We start from the raw sequence: 27,547 nt of genomic DNA on the forward strand, positions 1-27,547 counted from the left end.
CAGTCCCTCAGCCCCCGGGGGAGACGCGTGAGCCTGCCGGTCTCCCCCCGGGAAGTGACGGCAAAAGGCAACAGCGGGCTGGAATTTGTACAGGCGGAGCTGCAGACACCTAAAATGACGCAATCTCAGCGCGAGAAAGGGAGGGGATCCGCGAGGACCTCATCCTGGAGAGATTACCTGGGAAGCGGAAGCCGTCGATAAAGAGGCGGCTGACGGCGACGGTGGTTCAGGTGAGTGCTTTTCCTGTGTTCTCTAGTACCTTGGTGACCGCTAAGGCCAGGAATCGGAGGTCTGCACTGGCCCAGAGGCGGTGGGAGCGGTTGGCTTGGGACGGGTGTGGGGTTCTGGAGCGGGAGGTCAGAGTGAGTTCCCGAGAAGAGTCGGCGCCTGGTTCGTTCTGCCCAGGGAATGGGTTTAGGGGTTCTCTTGCTTCTAGGTTCCCACTCCTCCCACTGTTTTCTCTCCCGAAAATGTTTTCTGTCTAAATGCTGTTTGTTCTTGTAAGCTCGGCCCAGATGTCCTCTCAATGAGCCTTTTGTACAGTCGCGACTGTAATGTTTTCCCTCCCTAGCTCCGAATGCCTTTCCACGCTCTTCTTACGAGCGCTACCACCTCTTATACCACCCGACACCCCTTGATCTAGTTGCTTCTACCAGTTTTCTATTGTGGGTTGTCCTCTGACCTCCAGATGAGCCAGGGCTCTCGAATTTCCCTGGGTCATAGCAAATTGGTGTCCCGTATCTTTGTTCTTCCAGCCGGGCGCGCTTGGGCAGGGTCCAGATTCTGACCATCTCTAGCTTCAGAGCAGGGAAGATACGTCCAAAGACCACTGATTTGGGAGTCAGGAGCCCCCCCCCCCCCCCCCCCCCCCGCCATCCGAATCATACTTTGCCAGTTTTCATCTGTGTGACTCTGACTTTACCTGCAGAAGTTTCATTTCTCATCCGTCAGGTTGTTAGTGGAGGATTAAGGAAAGGAGGCTGGGGGTGTATGGGGCGGGGGGGAGTGGACATTGTAAACTGTCAGGCACCCCACAGAAGGGAGGGACCGATGAGTTTGGGGATAGGAGTCTGCTATGCTGCACAGTAGGAGGTAATTAACCTGAATTTGCTTTGCCACCTAGAAAGGCCTTGTGGCTTGAAAAATGTGGTTGTTTAGATTTGGACTGGCTAATTGTGTGGACTTTATATAACTTGCCTTTATGTAATACTTTGTTGGGTTTGAAGATTCTTTGCGGGTGCCTGGATGGCTCAGCTGGTAGAGTATATGGCTCAGGTCATGATCCCAGGGTCATGGGATGGAGCCTGTGTTGCGCTCCGTGCTGAGCTCCTACTTAAGATTCTTTCTCCCTCTCTGCCCTGTTTGTGTGCTCTCTTTCTTAAAAAACAAACAAATGAACAAAAACTCCTTGGCAATCAAGCTAATTCACTGCTCTCGTTTTACAGATAAGACTGAAGACCAGAAAGGGAATGTGACCTCTCCTAAAGTTACAGTAATTGGTAGAGCTGGACAAGAACTTGAGTTTGTAACTGAAGAGATCAGAGATCTTTCTCTTACACTCTTGGGAAGCAGACCCTAAGGTACTTTGACTTGACAGCATCTTTTTCCCTTTTAAACACTCATTCCCTGGTCTCTCCCAACCATAGCCCTTCCCACACTATGTTGTAATTGCCTTGTCACTTTATATCTCCTTGCTAGAATGTCACCTTCTCAACTACAGAAATTGTGTCTTACTCTTTGTTCTGTGTTCCCAATATCCAGTACAGGGCCAGGCTCATAGGTGATGTTAATGATAACACCAAAAAGTCTATTAAACACATTTAATGTAGGCATGTTGCATATAACTACAGTTAAATCTTCACAATGGTCCTATAGGTAGATTATATTATCCCCATTTTACAGATGAAGAAACAGAGTTAGGGAAGTGAATGTGCACCAAAATGGTGGCTAGTGAAGGCCTTTGGGGATCTCAGGTTCAGAAACCAATCCATTTAATTTTCCTCCCCCAGATCTTTGCAAATTATCTTGTGGGAAACATGCCTAAAGTCAAAAGAAGCCGGAAAGCTCCCCCAGATGGTTGGGAGTTGATCGAGCCGACACTGGATGAATTAGATCAAAAGATGAGAGAAGGTGAGTGGGGGAGTTCGCGACTGGGTGAGGTGTGTCTAAGGGTCATAGGCTTAGATGACCCCCCAGGGGCCAGGCATAAATGCAAGTATCAGTGGGAAGAGACAGGCAGCGCCACTATGGCCTCCTGACACTGACGTGTTTTGTTTGCTTATTAACTCAGGAATGTTCTATGTCCTGGAAAATAGGATGGCACCAATGAAAAGGTCCTCAAAGCCATTTTGGGGCCAACTAGATATGAAAGCTTTAGAGACTAAAGATCGAATTAATAGCAGTAATTAGTTACTATTTTGGTTAGGTACATATTTAGAATTTTACAAAATATGTTTACTTGGGAAATCCTGTCCTTTTTCATTTTCACATTTTCTGAAACAGTTTTATTATTTTTCTTAATAAAAATATTGGGTCTTTGACACTGGTTTCATCATCACTTTGTTTCTGCATTATACACTAGTTTTTTACAACGTATGTTCCCAAAAAATGTCGATGATCCTGAACTTTGTGAATCATGTAGTATGATTTTAGAAAATTTATCCGAAGCCATGAGCCTTATATCTTATATGATCACAGTGTAACTACTTACTGAATTGCTTTTTAAAGCGGTCCTTTCTTTAAAGCTTTTTGGTAACTAACCCTTGTTATGAGGTCATACCTCCAGCAATAATTATTAAATCATTGTTAAGTCACGTTGCCTTTTTTCCCAAAAACTGATTGTATCAGATAACTTCTGTTAAATACCTAGAACTTCCAGTAATCAAGGTCATTTTTGGCTGAGAGATTTCTTCCCCAAACCGATCTCTATTCAAAATAAAGGAACCTGGAGAGCACTATAATAGAAAAGATTTTGTGAGTCCTTGAAAATTGTCTCCAAAAGAAATATTCTCTTCCATTTTTGTTTAATCATATAGGCCATCAGCATTTCTTTGCTTTCCCATTTTTTGATAAACTCACAGGTGTAAGACCTGTTTCATGTTGTCCTTCCTTCCATTATGAAGAAAACAGTGGATGGCAGGTGGCACCAGACTTGGCTTTAGTGTTGGGAACAATAGGAAACTCTGAGGATGTGGCAGACTGGACAGGGGCAGGAGCTGCTATTCACCCGAAGCCCATTTTACCTTGGGATCCAGGCTAAGTTTTGCCAAATTTTCTGGGCGGGGGGGGGGGGGGGGGGGGGGGGTGTTCCCCAAGAGAAGCCAGAAATCCAGCTGTTTTATGTGAACTGGTTTTTTTTTCTCCAGGTTTATTTTGAGAGAGCGAGAATGAGCGGGGGAGGGGCAGAGAGAGAATCCCAAGCAGGCTCTGTGTGAGAGCACAGAGCCTGATGCAGGGCTCGATCTCCTAAATCATGAGATCATGACCTGGGCCGAGACCAAGAGTCAGATGCTTGACCAGCTGAGCCACCCAGGTGCCCCCATGTGAACTCTTCTAATTTAAGATTCAAACTTAAAAAAACAAGATTCCGACTCTTGATTTTGGCTCAGGTCACGCTCCCAGGGTCATGGGATTGAGCCCCACGTTGGGTTCCATGCTATATGGAGCCTGCTTAAGATTCTCTCTCCCCTGCTCACACTTTAGCAACAACAGCAACAAAACGCGCAGGTATTTGTGAAAGGAGCCAAACAAAGCCTGCCTTCAGGCTGGCTGGGGCTGCTGGTTTCTCGTTGGTAGCCTCTAGCACAACTTTTGCCTGTGGTATCTGTGGCCACACTCCTAGACATGGGGACCCTTGTGTGGCTTTTGGCACAGAGGAGCCCAAGGCCAGTGGCATTACCAGGCCTGTCCTGATCTGAGGGCCACTTACAGGACAACTCACACTTACTGAAGCAGATGGAGAGTTCCCGTTTTCTCTTGTAGTTTGTCCCCAGTGTTTGCTAGCTTGACTCTTGACCCTGCCTGGCTCTTTATGTGTCTGTTAGGTCACACTCAAGTTTTTGTACAGCTGCTGTGGCCCTGGAGGTCCCCAAAGAGCCTGATTATAGCAACTGAGGGGCAGAGATGGGGGAAACTGTGTGGCAGGGGAGTTTGGTGGGTAACTCAGAAATAAAGGCACTATTTCTGTGGACTATAACCAGGACTTGTAAATAACTGCTTTTATAAGGACTTTAAACTAGTTGAAAATAAGCATAAACACTTGCATAATGAACCCTTAGCTAGATTTTTAAACAATAACATTTTAAAAGAATTGTTGCCAAGGTTTTGAAGTTAACGGGCAGTTGCTTTTGAAGTTTTTGGCATTAGCAAAGTGGCAAAAAGCTACATCTAGTTTGCGCCACGATGCCCCTACCCCCGGCCTTTCTTCCTGCCCTATCCTCCTAGGGGCAGGACTCTGCATCAGCCACCAGAGACGGCGTTCCACTTTGTGTGTGGACCTGTACAAAACAACATCCAAGAATGTGCACGTGGTTTTGGGAAAATGGGTCCAAACGGGACTTTAAAAATGGGAGTGCTGCTATGATTAAAAGACTGAAAAAATGACCAAAGCTCAGGGAGGGAGGCTCTGCTTCCAGCTGCAGCCTAGGCAGCAGCGTGCCCTTCCCTCAGTGGCTTATCCGGATGCATGGCTTTCCACACTCTGCCCAGGTGACCACATCTTCTCCAGCCGTGACTCAAAACTAGACTCTATATACCAGCTGCCTATGGAGTGGCCCCATTTGGACATCTCAAACTTAACCATGTCCAGAACTGAACCATTCATCCACCCCAGAGCTGCTTCCGTTCTGAGGCCACAACCACGGACCCATCCTGGACTCTTCTCATTCTTTCTTCCTATCCAAGCATCTAAGACATCCAGATTCCTAAGAAGGGTGACAGGATGGAGGGAATGTTGTGAGACAGATCAACAAAGTACAACGTCTGGATGTTGTTTGGACCTTAATTCAAACACATGCATTGTCAGCAGGTGTTTTTGAGGCAATGAGTGAAAACTGAACTGAGTATGGTTGCTAATAAGGAGGAATGGTTGGTTTTGTTGTGTGGGATATTAGCATTGTGGATCCTTTTTTAAAAGTCTTTAACATGTTAGAGATACATAGATATTTATGAATGTGACACTTGATGGTTTGAGATCACTTTAAAATACTTCAGTCTCCCACCCCCAGAAGTGGGGAGAACCAGATAAAATAAAAATAGCTGAATACTAGAAATGTTTGAAGCTGTGTGATAGGTCTAGGGGGTCCAGTATGCTGTTTTGTGTACATTTTAAATTATCCATATGTTAAGTCAGATCACAGTCTGCTCAGGACCCTCCATTGGTTCACTTCCCCATCAGAGCAAAACCAAAGTCCTGAGGCACCTGGGTGGTTCAGTCGGTTAAGCATCCGACTTTAGCTCAGGTCATGATCTTGCAGTTCGTGGGTTCCAGACCCACATCGGGCTCTGTGCTGACAGCTCAGAGCCTGGAGCCTGCTTTGGATTCTGTGTCTCCTTCTCTCTCTCTCTCTCTCTCTCTCTCTCTCTCTCTCTGCTCCTCCCCCACTTGCACTCTGCCTCAGTCTCTCAAAAATAAACAAAGTCCTTGTGTGGCCTTCCAGGTCAAACACTGTCTCACTGCAGCCCCCTCCTTAGTTCCATCCCCTGTCTCTCTCCCTTATCCCCTGCCCACAACTGCTGTTCCCGGATCCCTAAGTAGTCCTGCCTCAGGGCCTTTGCATTGCTGTTTGCCTTATAAGCATGTTTGCCCCTCCCCTTTTTTATTTAAAACTATTTTTTGATGTTTGCGAGAGAGAGTGAGTGAGCATGAGCGGGGGAGGAGCAGAGAGGGAGACAGAGGATCCAAAGCAGGCTCCACACTATGAGCACAGAGCCTGACATGGGGCTTGAACCCATGAACCATGAGATCAAAACCTGAGCTGAAATCAAGAGTTGGCTGCTTAACCAACTGAGCCACCCAATGCCCCACTCCCTTCCCCCTTTTAAATTGGGATCTAATTGATATAAAACACGCATGTCTTATATCATGCACATGATTTTAAATCATGCACATGCACATGATTTGATATGTGTATATGAAATGATTAACACAATGTGACATCCAGGCCTTACAAACGCACCATACAGTATTATAAACTATAGTCCCTATGCTATGCCTTACATCTCCGGGACCTGTCTTCTAACTGGAAGCTTGTACCTGTGATCCCCTTCACCAGTTTTGCCCAGTCCCCAGCCCACCCCTTGTTTAAGGTCTGTGATCAGATGTCCCTCTTGTGCCTTCTTTGATCACATGTATAAAGTGGCAGTCCCCCCTCTCCCCACTTGCCATCCCCTCTGTGTTCTCTCTGGCCTCTACCACTTAACCAGGTGCTGATCTGCTTCCCTCCTCGGAACGGGGCTCCAGACCTGCTCTGTCTGCCCCACTGCCTTGTCTTTGGCACCCGATCAGGGCCTCAGCTGCAGCAGGCACACAGTGCGCACTGCTCAGGCCTCAACACCTGCCTTTTGCTTGGATCACAGAATCCTGTTCGTGGAGCTGAGTTCTACATCCTAAGTCATAGAATGTCCCCAAAGTTGGAGAAATGGAGGCACATTTTTCTTGACCCCTCCTCCCCTTTCTCCATTCTCTAAAAACTGAGTCAAGGTGATAAAGATCAACTTGGAGCTGCTAAGAGACAGAATTGCCACTTCAATCATGTTTAAATCATGTGGCTCATTTTTTATCTTTTTTAAAATAACAGCTCTATTGAGACAAGTCATATTCTGTAAAACTTGCCCTTTTGAAGTGTTAAGGGTGTTCAGTATATTCAGAGTCAAGCAACCATTACCCCTCCAAAAGAAACCCTGCACCCTTCAGTAGTGCCTCCCCCGCCCCCCAGTCTGAGGCAACCACTAACCTACTTTGTGTCGCTGCAGATAGTCATCCAGTAGGTGGGCTTTGGGGAGGAGGTTTTTTTCACTTGGCTTCATGTTTTCAGGGTTCATCCGTGTTGTAGTAAGTCCATACTTGATTTCTTTTTACGGCCGAATGATATTCTGTCCTGTGGGTGGGTTATGTTTGGTGTATCCATTCATCAGTTGGTTGAGGCTGGGTTGTTTCTACTTTTGGCTATTGTGAATAATGCCGCCTAAACATTCATAGAGGAGTTTCGTGTGCATGTGTTTTCAGTTCTTTTGGGAATATACCTAGCAAGAGAACTGCTAGGGCACTTGGTAACTGTTTAACTCCTGGAGGAAGTGCCAGACTTTTCCAGAGAGGCTAGGCTGCACCATGTTACATTTCTACCAGCAGCATATGATCCAATTTTTCCACATCAACACCTGTTACTGTCACTTTGATGACAGCAAACCTAGAGGGTATGAAGTAGGATTTATTCTTTATCCCTAGTTATTTAAAAAACAAAACAAAACAAAACATTGTGACCTGTGATTGAACGCTGCCTGCCACAACAAAACAAACACACCCCTTTTTCTCCCCAGCTGAAACAGAACCTCATGAGGGAAAGAGGAAAGTGGAGTCTCTGTGGCCCATCTTCAGGATCCACCACCAGAAAACCCGCTATATTTTTGACCTCTTTTATAAGCGGAAAGCCATAAGCAGAGGTAATTAGCTAAATTCTCTTGGCCTGGACAACTTGAGTGGCTTTCACATTTATTTAATGGTTCTTATTCTTACAGCCTTAGCAAATGTCATTTGTCTTATCACTAAAAAAGGCGGGGAGGGACCACTGTTGGCGAAATAGTCTTTTTAAGGAAGAGTGGTGATGGGTTGGGGCAGCTGTGTTATACCATGGTCTGATGCCCTTTCCCCATTTTTTGGACAGAACTATATGAATATTGTATTAAAGAAGGCTACGCAGACAAAAACCTGATCGCAAAGTGGAAAAAGCAGGGGTATGAGAATTTATGCTGCCTGCGGTGCATTCAGACACGGGACACCAATTTTGGGACGAATTGCATTTGCCGGGTCCCCAAAAGCAAGCTGGAAGTGGTAAGTGAGGTCTCCGCCCCTGTAACATCTGATGATCAAGTTGGAGGTTCCTTTTTCAGTTCAGAAGTGTGTCCTGGGTGACGCCAGGGGATTTTACACTGTTTTGTTGGGCTGGAAAGTAGTCCTTATTGCTGGATGGCCTGCTGGCCATTCCCAAGAGAGGGAATCGCTCTCTCGGGGAACCCACACCCGGCAGTTTGGCAGCAATGGCGTGTTAGGTCTGGGGGGGTCAGTCTCAACTCCACCCTTGGGCAAGTTACTGAAGTCCTTCCTCATGTATGACCTGGGGGTGGGAAGGCTGAGTCAGGGAAGCACAGGCCAGTAAGCAGACATTCCTGTCCTTCCCCTCTGGGGCTCACTCTTCAGGTACCCTTTTTTCCAGGCCTCCTTTTCCTCAGAATTACACTGTATTTCTTCTGTCAGAACCTTGTTCTCTGGGGAGCTCCGGAATGATGCTGGGTGTGCAGTAGCTGAGCTTACAGCATCAGCCTCTCTGAACTGGAGCTAGAGAAGGAGGCAGACAGTTACTGTGATGTTAGCCTTAGTGGCCTTTGAGTGCAGCACCCTTGGCTGCTCGTTGTGGGCCGAGCCGGGTGGTCAGACTGGACTGCCTGCCTCCCAGTTGGCCACCTGTCACACAGGCGCCTCATCACAGGGTCCCTCTATGCTGCACACTAGTTACAGTTTACAGAGCTTTGACTCCAGGCACGGGGCTTTAGCTCAGCAGGTAGCTCTGTCTCCCTGAATCATGTGGAAGGCCAAAGGGCAGGGGGCATCGAAGAGGGCTGCCTCCCCAAGGGAAGAATCTGGGTGTGAATTTTCTGGTAGGGGCAGGGAGAGGTGGTGAAGTGGCAGAAGCCTCCCCTCTGAGAGCCCCAGGATTCTGTGGTGGCATTGGGTCTGGGGTGCTGCCCCAGCCCTGCGGCCAGGATAGAGCCTGCTTTAGCTTTAGTTGGGTTTCACCTTCTGATCTTGTTTGCTTAGGTAAGGGTCTTGCTCCTCCAAAACAGGAAAAAGGAAAATCAAGACAAATCACTGCTCTAGGGCCTTCTGTTGGGCAAGCCCCCAGCCAGACATTGGGGCCCACCTGGTCCAGGGGATAGGACTCTTCGGCTGCCATATAGATTCAGGTGTACGTCCTCTTTCCCGGTGCCCCCACTAGAAAGTTCCCCAGCCCAGAGGCCCCTGGCACTGAGCCCCAAGTAGTACACAGACCCAACTTCCAGCGCATTGAAGGGTGTGTCATGCTCACTTCATAGAATAACAAGAATTGCTCACAGGTTTTTTTTTTTCCTTTTGTGGTGGGGGCATAAGCATGTACATAGAATTTGCATATATTAAGTGCACAGAAGTGTAGCTTCAGGGTCCACAGTAGCTGTTTCCATCCATCATGGAGGGCTTTCTGAAGAGTGTCCTGCAGACACTCTGAAGAGTGTCACGGTAGATCGTGAATGTCCCACCACCTTCTTGGTGGGAGGATTGCCGCGCGTGGGGGAAGTGCGGTGTCTCAGCTGTCCTCTGTTGCAGGGCCGGATCATCGAGTGCACGCACTGCGGCTGTCGGGGCTGCTCTGGCTGAGGCCCTCGGGCCCCGACCTCTCTTCACCCTGAACCTTGGACTTCGCAGGTTTCTGCCTGTCCCATCACGCCTTCTCCTGGGAGCAGCTCTTCTCGCAGAGCAGTGCTCCAGGCCCGAGTGGGAGCATGGTCTCTACGTGTTAAGGCTTTGGTGTTTATCAGCTGTGATTTGTAGAAATAAAACTTTTAAACCTTTTGGGCCCTGCATTTGTTCTTTCAGAGAGCCAGCCATCTGTAGAACCCAGTGGGTGAGCACCAGACCCCAGTGACCCGTCACCCTTGGGACTCAATCCTGACTCCACCTTGTAGGTGCTGTGTGACTCTGAGCCAGTTCACTTTCCCCATCGGTGATGGGGGCAAGGATGACCTGAGAGGGCGTGCCAAGGTCAGCCGGTTTGCTCTTGGACCTGCCATGGACTCGTCAGGCCCTGGGCCCAGTGTGTCCTCGTACCAATGCCTGCAGAATGCTGCAGCGCTTCCTCTGGGCCCGACCATTCCCTTGCGCTGGAGGCCACTGGAACACATTTGTGGGTCAGCTATGGAAAGCATCCCGGGGCTCCCATGGAGCCCGGTAAACACCACGCACTCTGTTCCAGCTCTGCCAGAAGTCCCCCGGGGCCTCCCTTCACCTGCCTCCAAGGCCTCTGTCCACGTCAGCCTCAGTGATGACGTCTTGGTTCCCCTTGGGCTTGGTCCGGAACTTCTGCCACGGGTGGGGGGTTTCCTCTGCTGGCATCACTTTCAGCCACTGCTTGTAATAAGCTCGGAAGCCATCAATCTTCTCCAAGTAGGTGTTTTTCTCTTTGTACTACAAATGGAAACGCATGGGGTTCAGAGGAGCCATTAGTCATTGCAGGCTACCTGTAGCTAATCCCAAGCCATGGCAGCTGGCTCAGGCCTCAGGGAAGCTGTTCTTGCTCCTAGGTGGTTAAAGGGAGAGGGCAGAAGAGTTGTTTGGTCCCTGAGCAGCTTATGTAGAGAGACAAAGCTGCTGTGGGGTAGACCAGACTTCCTCTGCTAACACTCCTTCGAAATACGAGCTGCCGTGCCACACCAGGGACGTCGCCCCAGCCCCCCAAGCTAGAATCCCCGGGTGCTAACTCTGCCTCCACAGCCTGAGTGCCTCTCTCCGTTCTCAGCACTGCTGTAGTGGTCTCTGGAGAGGCAGGCAGGAAAGGAGCAAACAGCATGAACCTGGCTGATCCCAAAGGAAAGCTGGCAGAGGAATATGTACAAAAAAACCCAAAAAATGTCCAAGTTGAAGACTGTTACCACATGATGACAAACAGTCTGATTTAAAAGATTCAACCATTCTAAATTTGTATGTATCTCATACAGCCTAAAAGTACATAAAACAAAAACCTGACCATCTCAAATGGAAATACATCACCGTCGTAAGGGAATACAAATGTGATTTGAATCCAATAAGCTTTGGGCCTGTGGTCGTCCGGTGACTTGACTGAACCTGAGAAGACGCCCCGAGGGCCCTACACCACGGAGTAAAGAGACAGATCCACGAACTAGAAGATATTGCAACATGGAGCCAACAAAAGATTAGCATCCAAAATAACATAACTCGGAAGAACCAATGAGAAGACTTAACCAACTGTCCAAATACTCCCTGCTGTGCCCTCTGCCAGGCACGCTCTCTACTGCCATCTCATGAATTCTTACTGGGCCTTCAAAATGGCATTCCAGCATTGCACCTGCACGGCTGTCCCTGACCCATGCCTTGCTGTGTCCCTGCCGACTCCCTACCCCCTGGGATTGTGCTCCTTCCTCCAGGCCACAGCTGCTCTGGAGCCACTCAACACAGAGTCTGGCTCCGTAGACCTAAAATCTGAGCCCCCTACCCCCACCCTGCCCCCGAGCCTGCTCTCTTCAGAACAACAGGGAAAGAAGTGGCCAGTACAAAGCAGATTCTTTCACTGCTGCTGCTGTCCCATTCACTTGACAAACAGACTGTATTAGGCACTGGGCAATGGGCAGGCCCCGGGGAGCCAGCAGAGCCAGGCAGTCTCCAGCTCCAGGGGCTTATGGTTTTGCAAAGGTGAAAGTCACGTGCACGTGTAATGACAGGTTGTGAAGCATGGCAAAAAGGAACAGTGCTGTACGTGATGGGAAGGGACAGCAGTAGTGGGGCAGCTCTGAAAAAGAGGCATTCAAACTGAGGCCCACAGGATGAAGAGCCAGTTGTGGGAAAAACGGGGAGCCTATCAAGGCAGAGGGAATACAAAAACCCCAAGGCAGGAAAGAGGCCAGTAGGACTGACCGTGAATACAGGGAAGAGTAGCCTAAGAGGAAATGAGCCACAGGGACGGAGACTCACGGGCTGTGTTTTGAAGAATTTGGAATTTCTCCTAAGGGAAGCCACTGACAGTTTAAAGCAACGGAATTCCACCGCTGAAAGGCCGGCCCTAGGGGTGAGGGGAGAGGCAGGGGTGGTTAAAGAGAAGACAGGTGAGTTGGAACTTGGTGCACACACCCGATCAAAGCTGGGTGGGTACTGGGCTGCAAACTCCAGTTGGCGGATGACCACCTCATTCACCGGGACTCTGTTCTGCCTCATGTCCTTCAGGATGTCAATGAGATAGGTGTAGTCCAGCCTCTTGAGGGCGGCGTTGATGAGGGTGCTGTAGATGTGGGTGTTGGGGGTCATCTGGGATTTCTGGAACATCACAGACATACAATCAGCAAGGAGATGGCCACTGTTGGGACAAAGCAGCCTACCGTGCGTGTCAGGCTAGGGGGCTTACCTTGCCGTTCAGGCCTGCTCTGCAGACCAGCAACCAGGGCAAGAAGGGAAGAACCCTGTGGCAACGATGGGCTGTCCTTCCTGCTCCAGGAGGAAAGTGTGTGCCCCACATGGCAGCCCACCCAGCTGAGGATCCTACCCTCTCAGCCCTGAAGAACTTGCTCAGAAATCAGTGGACTCGGGCAGTAAACCACGTGCAGACCACCTCTTCGGCTCTTGGCTGTAGGTTTACCGCAACCCCTGCCCCCAAGGTTCTGATAGACCCCTGCTCCGGTCATACCTTCCGTCCCTCCAGAACCGGGCCTAGTCTCTCCCCACGACCTCCCTCAATCTCTCCCACCACAGCCACCTTGAAGACTGTCACACCCTATGCTTTCAATGCCGGCTCCTGCAGCAACTGACCAGGGTCCACTTTCTCTCACATTGGGCCAATGACCATTATACACTTGAAGCTAGAGCATCCCCACTCCCCACCCCCATGCACACTGTTTATGCTGTCTGGGTGCAGAGGCCTGGGGGTTCAGGAGGGCCCAGGCCCTCTCTTCCCAAGTACCGCCCCACCCTGAATTCTCAGCACCTGGCCTGGCCAGGACCCACTCACCTTCATGTCTGCGAGTAGTCGCAGGCCGTCCCCCGGCCTGTGGCACCCAATGGCCAGGTTGCAGAACGTCTGCAGGTTGGGAAGGATCCCCCTCTTTGCCAGGAGTGGCAGCAGAGCCTGTGGGGACAGACATGGCACTTCTGTAAGCTGTAACCCACCGGGCCCGGCCAGAGCCTTCCCTGGTTGAAGCCCCGGTTGGGTGCTGTAGGCCTCGGGGGCACAGCAATGCTCGGGGGCCTCGCAGCCCCCTCTGCAGCCACGCTAGATGCTGCTCTCAGCCCAGCTCCCCAGAGTTCAGCTGCTCTGTAAGGACTACCCTGCCTTCTCCCCGAACATGAATGGGAACATGAATCCCTTCACATTCCTGTCTCTGTTCCACTGTCGGTCATCCATCCTGGCCTTCGGCCTTCAGTGTCTAAGGCGGGAGACAGCGCCAACAACAGCGTGGGAAGTAACGGCCGAGGCTGCCCGGGCCAGGGGCTGCGGAAGAAGATGGCCTCGCAGCCTGCCTGGCTCAGGGAGGGGTTCTGTCATGTTTACCTTGTCTAGAAGGTGTGCTCTGCACTGAGGGCCTGAAGGCAGAGGCTGTGTCTCTTCACAGGACACAAGAGCCCACAAGAGCCCAGGTCAGTGCTCTGACAAAAGAGACGTGACAAAGACACATGGACAAAATCCCACGAGGAGTCCCATGTCCCCGTCTGTGAAATGGGGAAGCCTTGTACCAGCACAGCCTTGTGGTGCAGCCAGTGAAGAGAGGAAAGGATGGGAAGCTTGTAGAACAGCATTTAACACAGAGGGCTAAATCAGTGTGTGTGTGTCAGGGGTTGTGGCTGAAGGGTGGGCACACTTGGGAGCCACCAGCCTCTTAGGCCACGTGTCCCATGTGCCCCTCAGCAGTGTGAGGATGTTTGATGTCTGCCTCCACCCACCTGGGAGCTCTTCAACGGGGATAGGGAGAGTGGCTGGCTGGTTCACCGTTCGACTGTCAGCTTTGCCCAAGCCCAGGCTCAGGCCCAGGCCCAGAACAGAGGCCCCAGACAGTCTGGCCACCTACTGCAGGAACGGATGACACACCCTGCAGGGGAGCCAGGTCCTGCAGTCAGAAGGTCAGAGGAGGGAAGGGAAAGGAGGGACCGCAGCCTTGAACCTGGTGCCTGCCTCTGAGCCCCTCACCTTCGCCCCCTCCAGATCTCCAAGCTTGCTCTTCTTCCTCATCAGCGTGTTGAAGAACGTCACATCAGCCTCCACCTGGTGCATGTCCAGGACGGTCAGCAGTGAGGACTCCGCGGGACTCCCGGGCTCCACCACCTCAGCAAGCAGTGTGAGGGTTTTGATGTTGGGTCGGAGGCCGTGCTCTGCCATCTTGCCCAGGAAGCCCTCCAGGCCCCCCATCAAGGCTAGCCGGTCAGCCGGGGTGGTCACAGTCCCGAAGGAGACCACAGCTGGGGAGACTGCTCCCAATGTCAGGAGGTTGGTCTCCGGCCCCCGGGGAGAAGGCTCTGGGGCCAAAGAAGTGAGGGCCACCATGTGGTCAGGCTCTGTCTTGGTTTCCACCTCGGGCTGGGCCTTGCTGGGGCCTCTGGCTTCCTGAGGCTCCAGAGGGCCCTCAAGCACCTGAGAAGGTTCCAGAAACAGCTGCCTCTCCAGGGCCTCCACGTCCAGCCTGACTGACATGCCGTCGCCCCCCTGGGCCTGGGCTCTCCTCCTTGCCCGAAACCCACCTGCAAGGGGCTGGAGCAAGACTGTCTCCTCCCTGGGCCTCAGGAGCAGTGCCGAGGCCACCTCCGGGTCCCCCAGGCCGCAGTCTCGAGCTGCCCCCAGGAGCAGGTTGTAGCCATGCTGGCTTGGCTGCAGCCCCAGACTCAGCATCTGCCTCCACACCTACCGGGGAGAGACAAGCTTGGCCCTGTGCTCCTTCTCAGAAAAGCCCTCGGCAGAGCCGGCACAGGGAGTCAACAACCATTCGGTAAATGCAAAGGGCACAGGAAGGAGCTGGACAGTATCTAATCCAACGCCAGGTTCTAGACAACTGAGAATCCTGAGAATCTGAGGACTCTCTGGAGGACCCCTGTCCTCCCTCTAGTTTACCCCAAAACTGTTCTTGCAATTTCATCTCTCTGTCCTCTCCCAAGGCCCCTGTACTGGGAACAGACTTTGCCCTGGGTCTCTGCCTGCCTTCTCTGTACTCCTCTGGGGAGGGATGATCAGAGAGGCTAGGTTCCGGAAGAGTCTAGAATGACTTAAGAACTGGATTTAGTTGTACTTCCTGGGTGCTCACTGTGTGCCCTGCCCCGTGCAGCCTTCTCACACTTCCTGGAGAGCAGGCACAGTGGAAGGGGACTCAACCAGGAAGAGTGCCTCACAAGCTGGCAGCCCTGTTTCCTCTTGAGATCATTTTTATCCCACAGCACAGTGCCTTGCACACTCAAGTGTGTTTTCCACAGAGGACTGCCCTGATCATGTCTGGGTCAGTCTGACACCAAAACCACGCCATTGCTAAGATGTCATGAGATGCCACACAGGGCTCACTGGTCTCACTGCCTTTGTGGGCTCAAAAGAAGGCCACCTTCAGTGGGATGAGAGCTCATATCCGACTTCCTATCCTTGTCAGGGTAAGTGTGCAGACAAGGTAAGGGCTGGTCAGGCCCAGGTGGGTGCAGCTTGCAAGACATCTGCTGCCCATCAGACAGGGATTTAAGAAGGGCAAGGGTCTCAGCAGGTACCCCCATGGGAAACGCTGACAGAACTGAGGTTTAGTGGGGGCTTGGGCTCTAAGAGTCAGACGGACGTGGGTTCAAATCCCAGCTCTGCTTTGTAGCTCTGGGACCTTAAGCAAGTTTCTTAACCTCTGTGAGCCTCAGTTTCTTTGTCTGTAAAACGGGGCTATTGGTGCCTAGCTTGAGCAGTTTAATAGGTGCAAAACACAAACCAGCTATTAGCTTTACAAACTACCTCTAACTAGAACAGATCTAGAACAAGGAAAGGGAGGAACAAGATCTTGGCTGATTTTCACTATAAAGCTACTGCTTCCAGGGAGTCTGCAGAGGGAAGGCGAGCTTTTGGTCAGGGCTGTCCCAGGTCACTGGGGCTCACACTCCATGTGGATCAGTCACCTGGGGATCTTGTTGAAATGCTGATCTAGACGCAGTAGGCCCAGGTGGGGCTGAGACCCTACTTCTCTGGCAAACTCCCAGGTGAAGCTAAGCTGCCAGTCTGTGGGCCCCGCCTTAAGTGGGAGGGCTCTAGGTGAGCTCTGGGTCCTCCCCACCTGTAAGAAGCCACGAAAGCAGCTGTGGTACCATTCCTAATACCACCACCCCACTTCATTAGGGGGGGGTTCTCTCGGGGGACCTGAGGTGGAATCAGAGCAGTGTGTCTCAACTTCGATGTCCATGAGAATCTCTCAGGATTAAATGCAGACCCCTGGGTCCCACCTGCAGAGATGCTGAGTGGGGGCCTGAGGGAGGTGGGCTGAACAAGCACTCTGGGTAAGGGTGCTATGGGCATTCAGAGACCGTGAGCATAGCCGATCTGAGCTAGCTGCACAGAAGGCCACTCGGTAGAGTGGGAGAGGACTGGCTATGCCCTCACTTGGGGGTCAGCCATGCCGCGTCTGAGGGTCTCCTCTCCCTGCCATCTGTAAAACGGTGGGAAGCCATGTGCTTTGCAGAGGCCAAAATGCCACAAATATAAAAACACCCAGCACAGGGCCGTCACAAATGCACGCATCATCATCTGCACCTGACACAGGTGCACAGCGGGAGAGGTAGGAAGGCAGAGCTGGGAGGGACAGACCTGCAGGGCACATCGAAAACCCGTCTTCTTGTCCTGGATGCAGCCCATGAGCAGCAAGCTGAAGGTCCTCTCGGTGACTGCATGCCCTTTCTGGACAATTTCCTGGGGGAGGGAACAGAGGTCACACTGAGAACCTGTGGCAGAGCCCAGTGCTGGGCCCGACGGGGCTGACTCAGGGCAGACACTCCTAGCGCACCCCAGGCTGTGCCTCCTGAAGAGGTGGGACCTGAATCTGGCTCTAGAGTGGCTCAGAACAAGCTCCTGAGCACAGCCATCCAGCTGCTGCCTGCACTCCGTCCTCCCCTCCTTCTAGGCTGCTCTTCCTGGCCGAAGCAATCACTTTTGTGCAGCTCCTTGGCAAAGACCATCCCTGCGGCCACTTCTAGCCCCTGTGCTTGAGGCACTGGCTCTGCACAGAACTGGCTTTAGGTCCCAGCTTCGCCATAGGCCAGCTGTGAGCGTGGGAAAGGCATTAAGCTCCCTGGCCTCAGCTTCCTCATCTGTAGAGTGGGGTCACGGGTAGGACGTGCCTTAGAGGACTTTTGGAACAACCCTACCAAAAGGTGTGGGGCCTGCACATGGTACGCGCTCATGGTGCTGGCCTCTCCCGGGCCTGTCGGGGTTGGCCAGACTTCTTGAAATTTCTTCCACCACTCAGCACCTCAGAGTCTCCTTAAGCCTGTCTTCCTCTGTCCCTCTTGTGAGCATGGGTGTTCCCACCCTTCCGGTCTGCTGCCGCTCTCCCGTCTCCCCCTCAGTCACCAACTCTTCCATCTCAGTGAGCTTCTAGTTTATGCTCCCTCTTCCTGGACAATCACTGCTCTTTCTGAACTGGGCCTTCTCCCCCATCAGCCAGAGTGACCTGCATAAAATACCAATGCCATCTCTGGACAGGTCAGAGACCTATCAGCCACACCGCCCTCTTCTGGAAGCTTCAGGCACCAGCCTCTCACACAGCACCCTTTAGAGGGATTCGTCACTCAGGGAGGTCTCCAGACTTGAGACCCCATGATCCTGCCTCTCCCACAGGCCAGGCCGGCTCAAGGCAGCCAACCCAGGGACTGGTCAAAGGCTGTCCCGCACCACATGGTACTGAGACACTCCATCGGGTCCTGGCTCCTGCAGTGCGCAGGTGGGAGCTCACTGGAGTAGTGAGGAAAAGCGTCGGTCAGCCATGGGAAGAGTGAGACAGAACTTAAAAGTAGAGAGCAGGCCGGCCCTGAGGGAAGACAACGCTGCCAAGGGTGTGTCCAGTTCTCCTGAGGTTTGGTCGTAGGCACCTAGAGCCTTCCCTGCTTCCCATGAGCCTTTGTCTGGGTGTTAACTCATGTTTATCTCCCTTCACAACCTGAGAGTGCAGAACCACCACCCTGCTCTCGGTCCTCCGTGCTTAAACCTCCCTCACTGTCTCCTTCTCCGGACTGGAGATAAAAACCCTGCAGCTGGGGAATAAAAGAGGCTGCAGGCCAAAGCCCTGAGGCATTCGGGCCCCTGCTCAGCACTCCCATGAGCCCACTCACCTGCTCCCCTCAAACCTGGCACACTGACCTGCCAGACTCCGCCCTCCCAGAAACCAGGATTTTTCTTCCCACTGCTCTCTCTAGGCAGGAGGCCTGCCCTGCTGGGCGTTGACTTGCCCTCAGCGCTATGAAGCCCCGCCCTCCTCTGCCGCGCACCACCGAGTCCCGCACAGGGAGACACAGCACACAGCGGCACACACAACCTGCCTGCACAGGGGAGGGGCCTCTTTATGTGTCCCACGAGGCCTCTGAGTCGTGAAGCCACGCCTGACCCCTGCACGAGGGACGCAGCCACAACCTCACACCTGCCACGTGAGACTGGCCCCAAGCGGGGGATGAGGAAGGAAGAGGCACCCTCACCTTGAACACATCGAGGCACATCCTGAGGTCTGCGCACATGGCGGCCATCTTCAGCAGTGCATGGTATGTTTTCAAGTTGAGCTGGAAGTTTCTGGCCTGGAGCTGCTGCCGGAGCTTCAGGGCACTCTGCAGAGCAGAGTCCTTCCAGGGGGACTCAGCGCAGACGTTGAACAGGGCCGTATATGTGGCATCTGAGGGCTCCAGGTCCCGCTTTTTCATCTGCATTGATGGGAAGAAACTTGGAAGTGGCTCTGGGGTCAGCTGGACACACAGGTGACAAGCTGCCCTGAGAGGAAGCTAGACAGGACTCTGTTCCTCCATTAAACAGGCCCCCAGCAGGGCCTGTGCTAAGGTGGAGCTGAGCAATATGCCAGGGCCTACTTCTCCAAAACCCTGACTCAGCCAGAGGGACTCTGAAAGCTAACCCTGCACTCCAGATGCACCAAAGTCACCCTCCCCATGGCCATCAGCCCACTCTGGGCCTGAGACGCTTTTAGCAGGATCCTCCAGATGCTCCCACCCACTGGCCGACGAGGTCACACTGACTGTGAAGATCCATGGTGTGGATGTGGTCCGGGGAAAGGTAGGAGGGAACAATCAAACCCCTGCTCCCACATTTCCTAACTGAGTGGTCACGGGCAAGCTAGCTCCTCACTGGAAAAATGGGGGTGATACCATCATCTTGAAAGGCTGTTGCAAGGGCCAGGTAGGAGAGTGGCCCCCACACTAGCAGCACATCTCAGGATCCCCCACCCTGCAGAGTCACACACCCAGGAGTGAGGCTGACGCTGTGCTTATGAAGCCCTCCAGGTGACTGAGCAAGCTCGAGTTTGAGAAGCTCCTGGTAAAGCCAAGTGCCATTTCCCAGACAAAGGCCACCTGACCGAGGGCAGGTGACAAGCTGCTTGCAGAGGAGTGTAAAGAAACTTCTTTTTAGAGTCAGGCCGTTTGGGGCTCAAATCCCAGCTCCAGTGCTCTCAAGCAGGGTAACTCTGGACATAGCACTTTATCTCCCAGGGCCTCCGTTTCCTCCTCTGAAAAATGAGGATGGTGATCCTGACTTTGAGGACGGATGATGCGTGCTCTGTGTGGACTCACATATACAACAGACATGTATGAGGACTTCCTACAAGCCAGGCACTGGCCACCAGTGGTTACCAGGACAGACACAGCTTGTATTCATTGAGCTCATGCTCTAGACAGGAAGGATCATACCAGACAAATAAGTAACCAACAACAGTAGTAACAGCTGCGAAGGACACCCACAGAAAAATGGAAAAGGAAAACCAGTACAGGTGGGGAGACCTGGCAAACACTACTTTCACCAAGTGACCAAGAAGGTAATGTCATTTGTGATAGGTCCCGTGACACGAAGTGAAGAGGGCACTTCACCTCTGTGATATTCTTTCCCCAAGCCCATAACCCCAACCTCATCACAAGAAAGTACAAATTGACCAAAAAACTAAAAATTGAACTACCCTACGACCCAGCAATTGCACTACTAGGTATTTATCCAAGGGATACAGGTGTGCTATTTCGAAGGGACACATGCATCCCCATGTTTATAGCAGCACTATCAACAATAGCCAAAGGATGGAAAGAGCCCAAATATCCATTGATGGATGAATGAATAAGATGTGGCATATATATCCAATGGAGTATTATTCGGCAATCAAAGAGAATGAAATCTTGCCATTTGCAACTACATGGATGGAACTGGAGGGTATTATGCTAAGTGAAATTAGTCAGAGAAAGACAAATACCACATGACTTCACTCGGGTGAGGACGTTAAGAGACAAAACAGATGAACATAAGGGAAGGGAAACAAAAGTAATATAAAACCAGGGAGGGGGACAAAACATAAGAGACTCATAAATATGGAGAACTGAGAGTTACTGGAGGGGTTGTGGGAGGGGGGATGGGCTAAATGGGTAAGGGGCATTAAGGAATCTACTCCTGAAATCATTGTTGCACTATATGCTAACTAATTTGGATGCAAATTTTAAAAAATAAAAAATAAAATTTAAATTTAAAAAAAAAGTACAAATTGAGAGACATTCTATAAAATCCTTGACCAGCACTCCCTAAATCTGTCAATGTCACGGGGGGGGGGGGGGGGAAGGAAACTCAAAAAAAAAAATAATAATCACAAAATGGAGAAGCCAGTATGAGAACCCAGACTGGATACAGGAATAGAAAGAGGATATCAATGGAAAAAGTGGTGAGATCCAAGTAAAGTCTGGAGTTTGGTTAACAGTAATGTGCCAGTGGTGGTTTCTTAGTTTTGACAAATGTACCTTCACTATGTAAGATGTTAATATGGGGATTAGCTAGGTGAGAGGTATTTGGGAACACATATCTTTGTAGCTTTTTTATAAATCTAAACTTATTCCAAAATAAAAAGTTTATTGGGGAAAAAAAGCAGCAAATTGATAGAGAATAAAAAGAATGAACTGATCTTCTCCGAGGTGACATGTGCCAATTCCCTTAAGGATCCCCCAAGTGTAAGGAAGTGCCCGCTACTGGACTGTTTACCAAGAACCACAATAAACACTCTCTGGCCCCACCTGCCCCTCACTTACCACCTGAATGCTCTTTGCTGGCTAGCTGATCATGTCTTTCTACACCATGGTATTTAATTAGGTTTTTTAGAGGACATGTTACTTTATCATTTGTAACCACAACTCTTCCCCCTCGCTTCCAACCAGGGATGATCAGGCCTACAGTAAGAACATCCTGAATGACCAGCCGAGGGCTGCCAACAAGTCCTGCTGGGAGAAAGGATGCTCCCAGCTTCTGGCTCCAGGAGAGGATGGGGTCTCTTATACTGGAGTCTACTATCCTCTTTGGCAAAGCTCTCTCCTGACTCACAAAAGAAACAGCTTCCTGGCTCTGCGAGTGATAAATACAACACAAGAAGTGGATGAATATAAAGTAAAATCATCTTCCAAGAGAAGTAAAAGCCCTTTTTTTCTGAAAGAAGGGTGTGCATGTGCATAGAGCGTGGGGGGTAAGGAGGAGAAACAAACTGGGGGTGGGTAGCAGTGGAAAAGGAAGAGGTCGGGTGGCGCCTGCCCTGGTAGGAGGACTTACAAATTCATGTAATCTTCCAAGACCACCTCCAATTTACAGATGATGAAACAGAGGCTGGGAAGGTTAAACGGTCTGACCAGGGTAATGCAGCAGCAGGTGACATCTCATGATACGCACCCAGCTCCTTTTGCCTCTAAAGCCCATGCTCTTTGGAGCATTACCCCTCTGGCCCCGTGCCCCAGCCCCCACTCACATCATTGTAGAGCCTGAAGGCCTTCTTCAGGTATCCGGCTCGCCCGCAGCCCCCGATCAGCACCGTGTAGTTGCATTCGAGGGGCTGGAGTCGCTCCTCCTTCAGCATCTGCCTCTCAAACAGCTCCAGGGCCTCTGCCAGCTGGTGGGGGGGAGGGGGGGAGGGGGGGACATGGGAGGGGGCTCAGGTCAGCCTCAGAGACCCTCAGCAAAAGGGAAGGAGACTGAGACTGAGGGACCCTCCCAGGCGTGCCCGGGAGCCACACATCCGCCCTGGGCCTCTGCCACCAGCTTCTTGGTTCCTGTGCTCTGCAACAAGGGAGCTTCCTGGTGGCCAGGAAGAAAAGCCCCCTAAACTCCCACCACCTACAAAAGCTCTCAGTCCCCGTGCCATGCCTGCCTTCCCTCCAGCCAGATGTTAAACTCCTCAAAGGCAGGGCCATGTCTTTGCCTGTCTGTGGGCCTAGAGTGGAGCCAGGGCCTCATCCTCACTAAGTCCTCAGAAAATATTCTGCAGATCCCGGAATCTGCCCTCCCCCTGCTTCCCTGGTGACCCCATCTGTAGTGCCACCCCCTGGGTCTAAGCTGGATGGGAGACTGGGTTCTGGCCAGTTTGGTAGGTACACTCAGGGCCACTGTGCTGCACAATCACAGGGGGCCATTCACAGCAGCAGCCTCCTGAGATGGCACAAGACAGCAGCCCTGAATGACTAGCTTCCTCTGGCTGCAAATCCCCTTGGCCCATAGTCGTCTCTACCCCATCCCTACTCCTATACCACCCCCTTTAAATCCTCAATTCACTCCTTTACAACTTAATTATTTTCTTTGTCCGTCGGTTCAGCCAGTAATTACTGAATCCTACTATGTACCAGGCAAAGTCTATTCGCTGGGATACAGCTATGAACAAGAGGGAGATCCCTCATGGAACACATCTTCTAGTGTGGAAAGAGACACCAAATGAGATAACTAAGAAAAATATACACTGTGTCAGATGGTGATAGGTTTTAAAACAAAAATAAAGCAAGCAGTGCCAAAAGAAGGGTATGGGAGATTCAGTTTTAGGTATGACAGCCAAGCAGGGCCTCAACCAGAAGATGACAGAACAGCGATCTGAAGGAGGCGAGGGAAGGAACCATGCAGCTATCTGAGAAAACAGCCAGTGCAAAAGGCTTGAGGCAGGAGTCTCCCTGGGAGTTGGAGAAGCAGAGAGGAGGCCAGAATGGCTGTGGCACAGTGAGGGAGGGGGAGATGAGTGGAAAGCTAAGGAGGGTGGAAGGCAGATCTTGCAGCCTTCATAAGCTATTGTGAGGCTTTGACTTCTCTTGTTTCTCAACTTTTCATTACGGAGAAGTTCAAATAGGGGTGCCTGGGTGGTTCAGTTTGTTAAGCGTCTGACTTTTGATTTCGGCTCAGGTCGTGATCTTGCAGTAAGTGAGATCGAACCCCACATCAGGCTCTGTACTGACAGTGCGGAGCCTGCTTGGGATTCTCCCTCTCCCTTTCTCTCTCTGCCCCTCCTTTGCTCACACTCTCTCTCTCTCTCTCAAGATAAGTAAACGTTAAATAAAAAAGAAAAGAAAGAAAAGTTCAAACGCACACAAAAGTAAAGAGAATAGAACTACAATGATGATGAATGTTCAGCCAATCTTGTTTCACCAAACCCTGTTCCCACCCCTTCCAAACTGAATTTTTTATTTTTTATTTTATTTATTTATTTATTTTTTTAAAATGTTTTATTTATTTTTGAGAAAGAGAGAGACAGAGCATGAACGGGGGAGGGTCAGAGAGAGGGAGACACAGAATCTGAAACAGGCTCCAGGCTCTGAGCTGTCAGCACAGAGCCCGACGCGGGGCTCGAACTCATGGACCGTGAGATCATGACCTGAGCCGAAGTCGGCCGCTTAACCGACTGAGCCACTCAGGCGCCCCCCAAACTGAATTTTTTAAAGCAAATTCCAGACATTGCATCATTTCACTCCCCAAATCTTCAACACACACCTCTAAGAGATTTTTAAACATAAATGCAATGTCTTTATCTATACTTAATAAAATGAACATCAATGTCATTGAACACATTGAGAGTCCTGGAAAGAAAAATAACAATCTTCTTTCTGCTTTAATAGGATGGCTCTGTGCTGCAAGCAGATGTGGGAGAAAGAGGTGGTGTGAGCAGCAGGGAGCCCAGTGACCAGGGTTTTGATGGCTGAGGGGCTGAGGTTAAGGCTAGGGGTAGCCCTGAGGGAAGTGTTAGGACTGGAAACATCTTGAACCTGGAGCTGGTGAGAGAAAGAGAAGAGTTGGGGATGGCCTGAAGGCATCTGGCCTGAGAGGCATCGCCATTTAGTGAGATGAACACAGTGCAGGGAAAACAAGGCTGTGAACAAAACCTTCAGGTGAATGTGGGTAAGTGTAAGGGAGATGGTGAGGTAGCTGGATATGCAGATTGGGAAGGATGGGCTGAGGATACCAACATGAGAACTGTAACAAGGAGGGGGACCCTGACAGCAAGGGGGTTGGTGGGTCACCTAGTGCAGCACCCAGGGTGAGTGAGGACAGAGAAGAGCCCTGAGCATCCAAATATTTAGAGATAGGGAAGGTAAGGTGGCCCCTCAAGAATACTGAACTACCAAGAAGTAGACCCAGGAGCAGCAGAATCCAAAGGTTCCCTCACCTTTCCTTCTTTGATCAGGTGTTTGCACTGGAAGAAGTACCAGTAAGGGGTGTTTTTGCGGCCCCGCCATGGCTTTGGCTCCAGGTCCCTCTCCTCATCTTCGTCAGCACTCTGTTCCCTGAGCCGTAGGTTATACAACTGGGCTGTCGATTTTTGGAACATTCTCCTTGAGGAATATTTGTTGGAGAGGGTCCCAAAGCTCTCTTCCTCTTCCTCCTGAGTGGCCATGGGGCCGGGCTGGCTCAGGTCAGAGCTGACGCTGCTCCTGTTCTTCTGGTTCCCCTGGCCAAGGGGCAGTTGAGAGGGAGAGCTGCTGCAGGCTTGTGTCAGCCCCGCAGCCCTCAGCCATTTAGGCCCCTCCCTGCCTCCTGCCCATTTGGCTCTGAGAGGGTCAAGGTGCTGAAGGGCATACAGTCCCACTGGGCGAGGGCCGGAGAAGAGCCGGGCGAATCTCACAAGGTCCATCTCTGGCTTTTCCCCTCTAGGGCCTGGCAAGGTCAGAAAAAGAATGAAGTCTAACTGGTCTTGTAGTCACAAAAGGCAGAAAGAGGACACAGAAGTGAGTACAAGCACAAGCTCTGAGATTAGAAAGCCCAGGTTCAGATTTCAGTTTTGCCAAACCATCATCCACGAGTCTCCCAGCACTGGCTGCTCTGGTCTCAGTCTCCTCACCTGTAAACTGGGGTCAACTACAGCACTGTGGCAATGATCAAATGAGGCTTCGGATACATGGCCTGCAGCATGGTGCTGGCATAGTAAACACCCGACAGACATAAGCTATTGATATTATCAAGCCATGATTTAAGAGATCGGGGACTGAAGTTAGAGCTGAGTTTGAGTCCTGTGGGACTAGGCCCATTACTTGACCTTCCTGTGCCTAGATATCATCAGCTGCAAGATACAGATAATCCGAGGTGCCTAGGTGGCTCAGTCAGTTAAGCGTCCAACTTCAGCTCAGGTCATGATCTCGCGGTTCGTGAGTTCAAACCCGGCATCTGCTCTGTGCTGACAGCTTGGAGCCTGGAGGCTGCTTAGGATTCTCTCCCCCACTCACGCTCGCTCTCTCATAAATAAATAAACATTAAAAAAATAAAAAAACCTTAAAAAGTGAGGATAATCCTACCGACCTCACCACGAGGGTAAAGATTAAATGAGGTATTTTTAGCACATTTCATTTAATAGAAATTTTAGAAATCGTAGCTATTATAATGTATTATTAGGAAAAAATTTGTCAGCATTCTGGGCCTCTGCACAGGGAAGTTAATTCAAACGTGTCTTTCCTGCAAAATCTGTGGGTAAATGGACTAGAGGTGTGTTGTCCAATATAGTGGCCACTGGCCACACGTGGCTACTGAACACTTAAAACATGCCGAGTCTGAATGAAGATGTGCTTTAAGTACAAATTACACACCAGATTTCAAAGACTGTGTCCAAAAAAAAAAAAAGAAGGTAAAATATATACACGATAATCTTTTGACATGACATTTTGAAATAATTTTGGACATACTGGGCTAAAGAAAATTAACATGAGTTTCCCAATTTTTAAACTTTATAATAACACGAGTACTTGAAAATTTTAAATCACGTATGTGCTCGCACTGTATTTCTATTGGACAGCTAGACATCCTGGTCTGCATACTTGAAACTCTTTAATAAAGAAAAAACACCAGAATAGCCAGCCTGAAAATATTTTAGGATCTAGTTATATTAGAAGGTCACAGTTGGTAAGACTGCAGAAGTGACTGCAGATTGAACAGATTAGTAACTGAGGCTCAGGAAGAGGAGCAACTGGCTGGGGGGTCCTGCCGCAGTACAGTGTAATATCAAGGTAAGACCAGCCAGCTGTGGAACTGGGCTGACTTCCAACCCAGGTCCGAGTAAGATATTGGACAGCCTCTTTTGACCACCACCCTAGTGACATTAGCACAAAGGGCCTTTTCCACGTTGGATGAGGCCTGCAACTCTAACAGAAATATAACGTGAGCACATATATAATTTAAAATTTTCAGGTAGCCATATTAAATAAAGTGCTTATATGCATTAAATGAAACACATAGCACTGCAAGAAAAAAAAAACCCCAATGATATCAAAATAGGTATCAAAACGTTTTGAAAACGCACTCATGCTACATTAGTTTATATGCTGCTTTTGCAACACACTGAATACCAAGATTCTGTCAACCTGTCAAAGCAGTGATGGGCGTAAATGATAGCTTGTAAGTAGTTGCAGATACTCTATGTCCAACCATCATTTACCCTCCTCCCCACTGGAAATCACGACTTAGTTTAGGGCACTGCTAACGTTACTCCGTCACGGAAGGAAATGCTCATTTCACACAGAGAAAATTAAAGGTGTAATTTTCTTCCTCCCCAAGTTCATTAACCTGCCCAAGCTAATAACCCCTGATTTAGTGACGCGCTGCCGCTGGCCACTCTGGGGGATCCGCCCCTCGGCAGACGCTCCCAGGGGCCCTTTGGCCAGCCCGACCACTCCACACCGGCCTTTAGAGCCTCGGTCGTCTCACTAGATGTCCCCCACTCCGACCCAGACGGTGACACTCGCGGCCCCTGTCCTGTCCCGGCCCAAGTACTGGGCTCCAGGAAAGGTCAAATGGGCTCCCACTCGAAAAGTCTGGCCCAGAGAACGCAGCCCGGACTTCCAGCCCCGCGTCACCCCCAGTGCGGCCCCGCGTCACCCCGCCGCGTCGCCCCCACTCGCGTGCCCGCCTCACAGCGCCGCGCACCAGGCCCTCCTTCCCGGCCACCTTCCCGTAGGCACGCGTCTCCGCCGACTTCGCGCAGGCTCAGTCCGCTGCGCGAACTCCCCACCCGCTGCGCGCGGATGCAGGTTATCCGGTGCAGCGAGGAGAGGCAGGAGATCGGCGGGCAGCTAGTCGGGCCTGGCGGAGCGGCCCGTACTCCGCGCTCTATTGGC

General features: G+C 50.9%; 2 protein-coding genes and 1 long non-coding RNA gene across 4 annotated transcripts; 2 read left to right on the plus strand and 1 right to left on the minus strand.

Annotated features, from left to right (window-relative positions):
- Window positions 1-27: 27 nt before the first annotated feature.
- BUD31 (BUD31 homolog) lies at window positions 28-9,820 on the plus strand. Its single transcript, XM_042922552.1, has 6 exons — window positions 28-230; window positions 1,446-1,580; window positions 2,010-2,130; window positions 7,537-7,659; window positions 7,881-8,047; window positions 9,575-9,820. Exons 3-6 carry the CDS (start codon window positions 2,037-2,039, stop codon window positions 9,623-9,625), a joined length of 435 nt encoding a protein of 144 aa, XP_042778486.1. The 5' UTR covers window positions 28-230; window positions 1,446-1,580; window positions 2,010-2,036; the 3' UTR covers window positions 9,626-9,820.
- Window positions 7,697-27,470, minus strand: LOC122210084 (pentatricopeptide repeat-containing protein 1, mitochondrial-like). 2 transcript variants are annotated; one of them, XM_042922543.1, is made up of 10 exons: window positions 27,357-27,470; window positions 24,613-25,100; window positions 21,943-22,083; window positions 18,656-18,874; window positions 16,776-16,877; window positions 14,154-14,861; window positions 12,981-13,097; window positions 12,110-12,292; window positions 10,258-10,432; window positions 7,697-9,786 (listed from the first exon to the last, which is right to left on the minus strand). In XM_042922543.1, exons 2-10 carry the CDS (start codon window positions 25,075-25,077, stop codon window positions 9,758-9,760), a joined length of 2,139 nt encoding a protein of 712 aa, XP_042778477.1. In that variant the 5' UTR covers window positions 25,078-25,100; window positions 27,357-27,470; the 3' UTR covers window positions 7,697-9,757. The 2 variants fall into 2 exon arrangements, with proteins under 2 accessions (XP_042778477.1, XP_042778478.1); XM_042922544.1 differs by lacking the exon at window positions 27,357-27,470 and adding an exon at window positions 27,309-27,355.
- Window positions 11,846-21,933, plus strand: LOC122210092. Its single transcript, XR_006197908.1, has 3 exons — window positions 11,846-12,084; window positions 18,380-18,718; window positions 21,365-21,933. It is a non-coding gene; the product is annotated as an uncharacterized LOC122210092 (long non-coding RNA).
- Window positions 27,471-27,547: the final 77 nt, after the last annotated feature.

Source organism: Panthera leo, chromosome E3 (genome assembly GCF_018350215.1).
Source record: "Panthera leo isolate Ple1 chromosome E3, P.leo_Ple1_pat1.1, whole genome shotgun sequence".
Classification (NCBI taxonomy): domain Eukaryota; kingdom Metazoa; phylum Chordata; class Mammalia; order Carnivora; family Felidae; genus Panthera; species Panthera leo.

What these genes read in the sequence shown, in the direction of transcription:
- BUD31 (XM_042922552.1), top strand. Translation starts at nt 2,037, where the DNA reads ATGCCTAAAGTCAAAAGAAGCCGGAAAGCTCCCCCAGATGGTTGGGAG. An exon ending in AGATCAAAAGATGAGAGAAG is followed by an intron (nt 2,131 to 7,536) that starts GTGAGTGGGGGA and finishes TTTTCTCCCCAG; the next exon opens with CTGAAACAGAACCTCATGAG. An exon ending in GCGGAAAGCCATAAGCAGAG is followed by an intron (nt 7,660 to 7,880) that starts GTAATTAGCTAA and finishes TTTTTTGGACAG; the next exon opens with AACTATATGAATATTGTATT.
- LOC122210084 (XM_042922543.1), bottom strand. Translation starts at nt 25,077, where the DNA reads ATGGACCTTGTGAGATTCGCCCGGCTCTTCTCCGGCCCTCGCCCAGTG. An exon ending in ACCTGATCAAAGAAGGAAAG is followed by an intron (nt 22,084 to 24,612) that starts GTGAGGGAACCT and finishes CCCCCCCACCAG; the next exon opens with CTGGCAGAGGCCCTGGAGCT. An exon ending in ACCCACCCAGCTTTGATCGG is followed by an intron (nt 10,433 to 12,109) that starts GTGTGTGCACCA and finishes TTCCATTTGTAG; the next exon opens with TACAAAGAGAAAAACACCTA.